We start from the raw sequence: 8029 nt of genomic DNA, 5'->3' as shown, positions 1-8029 counted from the left end.
ATTCGCCATCGCTGGCGTTAACGCTACGATTCAATGCTTTGGATGGCTAGCCGAAGAAATTTTCTTCGAGTAACAGTTATTGGTACCCATGAGTTTAGACCCGCTGTCTGTAGAAGCCGTCATAGCGAACCGATGAAAACACGTTCGCAACTTGAAGAGTTGACAAGTGTGTCATTAATAACGCATCGTCTGTAGATCCGTATATACCATCCACATAACGATCATTTGTCAAATGGCCTTAAGTCTGGTGATTGGTTCCTAAGCCCAGTCATATTTCCAACCATCCGTTTGACACACGTGGTGCACTCTGCGCAGAATTTTGCTTTGCAATGAAACTGCGTAGGTATTCGTAAGCCTGTAACTTCGTTACCGAACTTTGTGTATTAACCCAGCCGTACACAGAGGCTCTCGATTAGACCGTCAGAAGCGCGTGAACGAGTGAGTCTGCATTTCGAGCTGCTGCAGTTGTGAGAAACAGCATGGAGAAGGTGGAGCTTGGAGGCCAGGAACGTGAAACCTGGTACCGGGAAGCTGGAGCGCGGTGAGATTACTCGCCGTTTCTCCCGAGGGGCCGAACTTGTCCGCGACAATTTCAAACTTATTTTAACATTCATATAACCCCCGCGCTTCCTCCCTTCCCGCATCCTTTCCATACGCGGTCCACGCTGGCATGCGGGGGTGAACCCTGCCCGTTACACCGGTAAGGGTTGGGCGCATAAGGGTTGCAGATTTACATAAGATTATGGGTAAGCTTTGGGTTAGCAACGACTTCCTCCCGCCCGTTAAGCACCGACACACACGCCTTGAAGTGCACGCACGAACGCGTCCGACTTTCCGTCTCCAACGAAAGACGAGGGATGCCACGGATGCGTGTTTGTGAAGCTCGTCGCCACGAGCACGGCTTCCGCATCGAGTATGGAGACGTTCGCCCGAGATTGAGGTAGTGACGAGTTGAACAGGACTCGCGGGGACACTCGTCTCCGGCTGATAATTAGAATAAGTGGGTTCAACCCTGAGATTGAGGGAGGCATATCTTACTGCGGATTATGTTTCGTCACCCTCGTATTACCCCAGTCATTGAGACGCGGGGTATCAGCCTCTATACGACAGCCGAGCTCCTCTCTACCTGCATTAATTATCTCTGAGCTATGTGGGTTCAGCAACTGACACAGATCCATGGTGCCTATATGGTTAGTCAGATACAGGACTCGTTCTAGGCTTGGACTGTGTGTATGACAGAGGATTCAGAAATTATCTCTTGATCCTGAAGCAATTGGGCAAGTACGAGTCTCTGGATTTTTTGAATGATCATACATGATGAATTGAATGGTTAATCGGACGCTTCACCGTCAATCTGAATCGTTTTCGTTCTCATTTTTCAACGTCGAAGATCCTCCTGTGTGAAGTACATCTTCGAAACGTGCTGCCTCAGTGGCGGAAAAGGCTTGAGATAAATATGGGCGTTCTACCAATTCCCACATAATCTTTATAAAGTATCGGATGCTCAAGGCGAGTGTTTCAATAATCTTGGAAATATATTCCAGGTGCAGGGTAGAAGATACGGGGAGAACACGGTTTCGCCTTGCCAGCTCAACTGTTAAATCTTGGCCTCCATTATGTGTTTCGTATTCATAGTCTGGCAAAAATTGCTCCTAGAGCCTGTAAAGGTTATACGAGCCATAAAGTAAGCGCTTCTTGGGCTCGCTTCCTCGTCGATTTTTTATTAAGCACACAGATATCGCACACGAGGAGAGGAGTTGCGCCCTCTTACTTCTTCGCTCCAGTTTCGCGCGCGTTTTCTCCTCTTCAATTTCATCCTCGCTCCTTAGCGATATACCGAAGGATCCAGCCCTCTTCTCTGACTTGCGTCTATGATCTAAAGCTTCTTGCTCAGCATCAGCGGCAAGTTTTATACCATTAGCTGCCCAACTCGACGAGCGATCGTTTACCAGCTACACTGAAAGGTGAATGGATCCTGTAGTATCCACGGTGAAACGATCAAAGTGACCGACGGAAAAGTCACGTGGTGGAAACTGTTTTACCCACCGTAGGTAAAAGTTTTCATAAAGAATACAGGATCCTGTCATATCTCGTGGATCCTGCGGATCATTTTTTCATTGCAACTGAGCATACTTCTTTTTCTAAAATATATCGTATACTATCTGAGAAAAAAACAAACGGAGAATAATCTGTCAACGATGAATTTAAAGTGACGTAACCACCGCAAATGCGATAAAAACTTGTCAAATTAACAGTTTCAGGACTTTTTACGCAGATAAAATTACCCTGGGCTTCCAGTAGCCCGTCTAGTTATTTTATTATGAAGATTCAATGATAAACAATGTTTCGCTCTCGGTTGTCCAGCGTTTTACTATCAAATGTCCGTGCCAAACTGTCAAGCGTTTCCAACCTCCACGTCAGTATATTTCAAAAATTTCGGGCCAAAGATTGCGAGCCCAAGCCCGTCGCAGTGGTGAGTTGCGTCTTTCGGTACAACCTATTGTCCTTTTCGCTGAAGTGTATGTACATATTATTCAAAATTGAATGAATAATTGATGAACGTCTGGTGTTACGGATCGAATTACAACTGGCTTATGAATTATTACCCACTGCTATTATACGAGTATACATGTTAATATACGTTTGCTAATGTGATAACCGAAATTTTTTTGTCAGATTACGACGTCCGTTTCAACAGTCACGTCATATCGTTGGGAAATCGATAATTCTTGAATCATGAAATACCAGAAGGACATTTTTAAACCTCTTTTATCGTCCCGATTTCTAAAAATATACGTACCGTATGTTGTTAGAATATTTCGGTCAAAGTGACGCAGGTATCGGGGCTCGTTTGGCCACCTTTACATCTGGACACGCACGTTCGAGTTCGGTATTGTTAAGGTATCATACACTGTTGGAAATCGATGCCCTGGAATGTAACATGCTTCACGCACACTCAGACACTCATGCGAGCGCGAATGCCTTGTCAATCAAGTGCAGAGTCTGTGAAATAACCACTAATTAGATCTCAGCCGAAAATCTGAGATCGAAACCAGCAGCTACCCAGCACTGTATGTACATAATTAGCCTACTGTACGCCTGGACATTCAGGTCGCAGAGATTGTCGCCTTGGTATCCAGCATCCGGCTCTATTGAGAAAAGCCCGAACGATCGTGAACAATTATAGAAGGCATTGCAGCATCCGAGTAATCGTCTTCTCCTGGTACCCTAGGTTCTCTGCGGTTGTGGATCCCTCGATGGAACAGAAGTAACAGAAGCGGTTTCCCTGGCCATAAATTTGAACCTCAACGGTTTTAAGCCGGCGTTTTTCGCGCCCAATATCGAGATCTGCGGGGTGATGGACCACCTTTGTAATCAACCTGACACTAGTGGCGTGGCTCGAAACGCGCTGGTTGAAGCTGCGAGGATCGCGAGGTCAGAGGTCCGTCCGCTCTGCGAGTGCGACTGTAATTCTGGAACCGCCCTGATCCTACCTGGAGGTTTCGGCTGCGCCAAGACCCTGTGAGTGCTGAGTAAAAAGAGATCGTGGAGTAGGAAAAAGAGCGGTATTTGACCTCGGATTTTCAGGAGTGATTTCGCCACGAAAGGAGCAGAGTGCACGGTTCTGCCGGACCTTGAAAGGGTCATCACAGAGTTCGCTCTCTCCAAGAAACCGATCGGAGCAATTTGCATGGCTCCGGTACTCGTGGCGAAGGTACTTTGCGGGACGAAAATCACGCTTGGTAAAAGTAGTGAGTATCTCTTTACTCTGGGGAAACAGTCACCCTGTAAAAAAGAATAATTGTACCACTAACCAAGCACCACTTACTGTGTATTGTTACTGCGGTATTTTCAGGCCCACCAGAGAAGTGGCCTCACTGCGCGACGATCGCCGAGGCAAAGAAGATGGGCGCTAAGCATGAGGAACGGAATGTCACTCAGGTGACTCACTGCAAGCAGCACAACGTGTTCAGCACACCTGCTTGGATGTACAACGGCACCTTTGCCGAGGTACATGACGGGATTGGGCGGTTGGTAAAAGCTCTCAAAAAGAAGATGAAGTAGGGCTGAATTAAGAATTAGACCATTTTTACCATTTTCGGTAGACCATCGAATGCCTCCATGTTGCCTGGTAAAATTTGTGCATGTCATGAATATATAATGCATTTCTTTCATTGTACAATAATGTTCATTATTCCCTTGGGCTTTTGGGCTACTAGTTTTCGCTCTGAAATGAAATGCGATGCAGCTGACCTGAGAAATTGGGATTCATTAAATCGAAATCGCATTTTGTTTCGGATCGAAACCAAGTTTGTTGGAAGCCCAAGGCATTAATGCACTTTGGTGTACAAACAACGGTGATATGCTACAAGGAGAAGGAAGTGAAGACCGATGTTGGGTTGTCTCGTCGATTTAGAAAATATATAGATAAGAGTTTATTAGCTTATTCGTCCTTTTTCGTCTCCCACTTTTTTTTCAGGTTTTCATTTTACACTTTTACATTACATCATGTAACACTAGTCACACTACAATAGTCAACAACAAATAATATAACAAATAGCCAACGTCTGCAGCGAAATTATTGTGATTATACAAATTTACATTTACATGCAATTAGGCGATTTTGATTTCGTTGCAGGCATCGACGTATGTAAAATGGTGGTATAATGATCATTTCCTCACGACGGACTCCCGCGATTTTGCAGAGCGATCCATCCTGAGGAATCGTAATGTTTTGCGATGATATACATAAAATTATAAATGACGCGTCGAGTATCACGCAGTTTGCTTTACCCGACTGATCGTAATGCTTAAAATTTAACTGCGAGGTCAAGATGTCAATGATGATTTTGTTGCTCGCAACATTTGAAACAACCAGAAGACTAGAGGGATCTGAACGATTTTTAGAGTCCTGATATTTCGCCGTTGCGTTTTTGTCGCGAGAAAAACTTGCGAGTACTTCCCGATTCCTAATCCTCTCTACTCGCGTTTTATCTAAAATCGACGTTGCCCCTGACGGATGAAGAGGTCGAGGTCGAAGGGTCGAAGAGTCAGACTTTGGTTCCGATCAAGGCCAGTTTACGTGGGATGCGTCCCTCAGCAAGTCTCTTGTGTCCCGAAGTACTCGAGACCTAGCTTAACTTCTCATGTTCAACTCAGCGCGAGAAGAGGTTCAACGGCCATGCGAGACTTCCTGGCCTTGTCTTCCTGGTACTTTTTCAGCTTGAGCAGCTTCCGCTTTCCGCTGCTGATTTTCTTCTGCGGAATCTCGGTGGTGGTAAGCTCGGACTCTTCCTCGAGCATCCTGAGGGTCTCGATGATGTTTCTGGGCTCAGCAACGCGCTCCGTAGTCCCGTTTTTATTCGCATAGACGATGGACAAGTGAGAGAAGCTGGATTTGGGCGGCGCCGTGATGTCGGCGAAGTCCCGGAAGTTCGCGAAAAAGTCACCGCCGCGAACCGGCTGCGGTTTCGGGTTCCTGTAGTAGTTCGACTTCGCGTTGGGATTCAGTCCATGGAAATAAGGATTGAAAAGGGTCTCGCCAACGGAGTACTCGTCCTTGTCCTTCTCGTCACTGTAGTAGGTCCCTCCCCGAATGACTCCGAAGTTTCCGGATCCGAGAAGAGGATGCGGCTGGTCCTCAGCGGGTGCATTGTAAGCACCGCGTTCCCTCTGGAAGTACCCAAGGAACCGGTTAGGCCTGTAGTGTTGCTGCTGCTGTTGTTCCTCGAAAGGGAGACGATGGTTGGTGAACAGCTGGGCGAAACTCGGGAAGAAGTTTTGACTCTCCGACTCCAGACTCTTGTCCACGAACTCTCTGCGAAGCCCCGCGTTCTCCGCTGACGGAAGGACCTCGGCCCGGTCCTCCAGCTTCCCCAGGACCTCAGGCAGAGTCTCATCCACGATGGCAACCGCCTCCTCGTTCACCGTGTGCCGTGCCGACGCGGACGTCTGATCACCGGGACTCGATTCCGCCTCGTCCGGCTCCATGTACATATCCGAATCGTCGTACTCGTCACTTCCGGCCTCGGATGCGGCCGCCACGGAATCCTGAAATTGAAACAGACGCCTTAGCCCCACGCTGCAGGACTCTTTCCGAGAAATGGGATCAGTTCGAGCGGCCTGCGGGGCTTCGCTAACCCCAAAAGCCCCAAGGCCTTGACATTTAAACCATCTTCTCCTGAGCTCTGTACCGATTGACTGGCGGAGCGTAATGGACACGTGTATGTGGGCACGCGACTCGGCGTTGCTAAACGCGCGGGTTCAAACAGCGATCGGTTGCAACACGCGTCGGGCACACCTAGCATTGTTACTGATATGTCAGGCACTGACATTGCGCACGAGCTTGTTCCACGGCTCGATACGTATACCGATCGTGCGTTGTAACTGTAACCGTGCGATTCTAGGGCGCACATAGGTATGTGCGAGGACATACATATCGGTTGTGAAATGACTTAAAACTGGAGCAGAGTTGAACGGAATTTGGAACTGGCACCTGCCGCCACAACAAAGGTACATACCTATAACCGTTTCGCCAATGAGTTGACGATCATTTTGCACAATTGGCAGTGGCTTCTTATAGATGGATTTGTTCGTAGAATATAATGAAGCCAATGATGATTGGGCTCTTAAGCGGGTACGTGAGAAACTTCAACGAACGTGAGAACAGCAAGGTTCGTTTTCTGGTTGACTTCTTTCCTAATGTATACCACCGATTAGTTTATTGCACGAAGGATTTCTTACGGACTCTAAAAAATGCCGAAATACCGAACAGATCAAAAGTTTACTGGCCTCGGCCGCGATGTCCGAATGAAACTCGACTCCAGTAAGACATTATTTCAGATAATAATTAATTACGCGATATTGGTTTCTATGGATTACAAAATTTCTATCGAGGTGTAATATTATTTTATATATAAATTATTATCCATAGTTTCACGCGGCTTCGTTGACGTCCGAATAATTTCTACGCCTGTTTATAATGTCTTACAATCTTCGCTTCAGCCTGGCGCTAATTGTACATAAATTAGACACGGGAATTAAGAGCAGGCGGCTCTGCCGGAGCGCAAGTATCGCGAAGCGAGGGAAATCAAAGCGGTTGTAGTACACTATTTATAACACGAATATGCGGGTGGAGAAATCCGGTTTACGTTGCAAAGTACACTGCATTTGTGCGCAGGTCGGTCGCGGTTAAATCCGAGTGCTGCACGTCGATCGAAATACGTTTTCACGGGTCAACAGGCGCGGTCATCTTGCTTCGCTGAACCGACGGAGCCTGAAGCCTCAAGTCTTTGCAAAATTTGTCAGATATCGATCGCAATTAGCGGGGGTGATTTATTAACGTTACCTAATATGTGCATTTACTTTATCAATTCGTTGACATGTTAAGTCGGTTCAAAATTCTTTAAGCTTATTCGGATCACTGTTAGTCAGGGTGACGAATGTTCGAGTTGTTCAAATGCAAGTATATGTATATACAATTCGGAGTAGTATTAGTAATCTGGAAGGAAGGCAGAAGCTTCTGAGTAAAAATTTTTGATACATTTCGGACGAAAGAGATGAAAATTCGATTATTGAATTCTAAATATTTAGTCGAAATTTTTTTTCCGGAATTATTGTCAAACTTGAATTGCGATCAAGGTACGAATCTACTTTGGGTTATACAATAGCACCGCGATTTTCAATTCCAAGACTTTCTCGTCCAGGATAAGATTGTTCCATATAATCATGTACTCCATAGTGCTCTCAAGCGGAGAAGCTATCCTCCAGTCCTTATTACCTCATGGACGTTAGCGTCCTCAGGAACAGGAGCTCCGTCTGAAACAAAGGGAAATAACTATCAGAAAATGAGAAACCATAATTCCATTGCTTTATTTCTAGGCTAACGTTTGAGAATTCAAGAGAACTCGATGTTTTCGTTCTGGGATATCACGATCGCGTGACACAGGAGTATTAAATTAAATCATGTGCACGTAGGAAAAAAGAGTCAGAAGAAAAAAAAATTACATGCTTCTACCTCGAGGCCACC

At 46.1% G+C, this 8029-nt stretch overlaps 2 protein-coding genes across 2 annotated transcripts in view; one reads left to right on the top strand and one right to left on the bottom strand.

Moving 5' to 3' along the window:
• The first annotated feature begins 2331 nt into the window (after positions 1 to 2331).
• LOC124413671 (glutamine amidotransferase-like class 1 domain-containing protein 3, mitochondrial) lies at positions 2332 to 4065 on the top strand. Its single transcript, XM_046894392.1, has 5 exons — positions 2332 to 2473; positions 2814 to 3001; positions 3233 to 3522; positions 3589 to 3749; positions 3857 to 4065. The coding sequence occupies exons 1-5, from the start codon at positions 2332 to 2334 to the stop codon at positions 4063 to 4065; spliced, it is 990 nt and encodes a 329-aa protein (XP_046750348.1).
• Positions 4066 to 4461: 396 nt separating this feature from the next.
• The window catches only part of LOC124413132, a 40013-nt gene continuing 36445 nt past the window's right edge, over positions 4462 to 8029 (bottom strand). The window contains exons 2-3 of the mRNA XM_046893508.1: positions 7781 to 7818; positions 4462 to 6051 (exon numbers count right to left, since the gene is read on the bottom strand). Of these exons, the coding sequence (XP_046749464.1) occupies positions 5152 to 6051; positions 7781 to 7818 (938 nt within the window). The 3' untranslated portion in view covers positions 4462 to 5151. The remainder of the gene's footprint in view (positions 6052 to 7780; positions 7819 to 8029) is intronic.

Source organism: Diprion similis, chromosome 12 (assembly GCF_021155765.1).
Source record: "Diprion similis isolate iyDipSimi1 chromosome 12, iyDipSimi1.1, whole genome shotgun sequence".
Classification (NCBI taxonomy): Eukaryota; Metazoa; Arthropoda; class Insecta; order Hymenoptera; family Diprionidae; genus Diprion; species Diprion similis.
The sequence above is the reverse complement of the archived record's forward strand: the minus strand, read 5'-3'. Positions and strand labels throughout refer to the sequence as shown.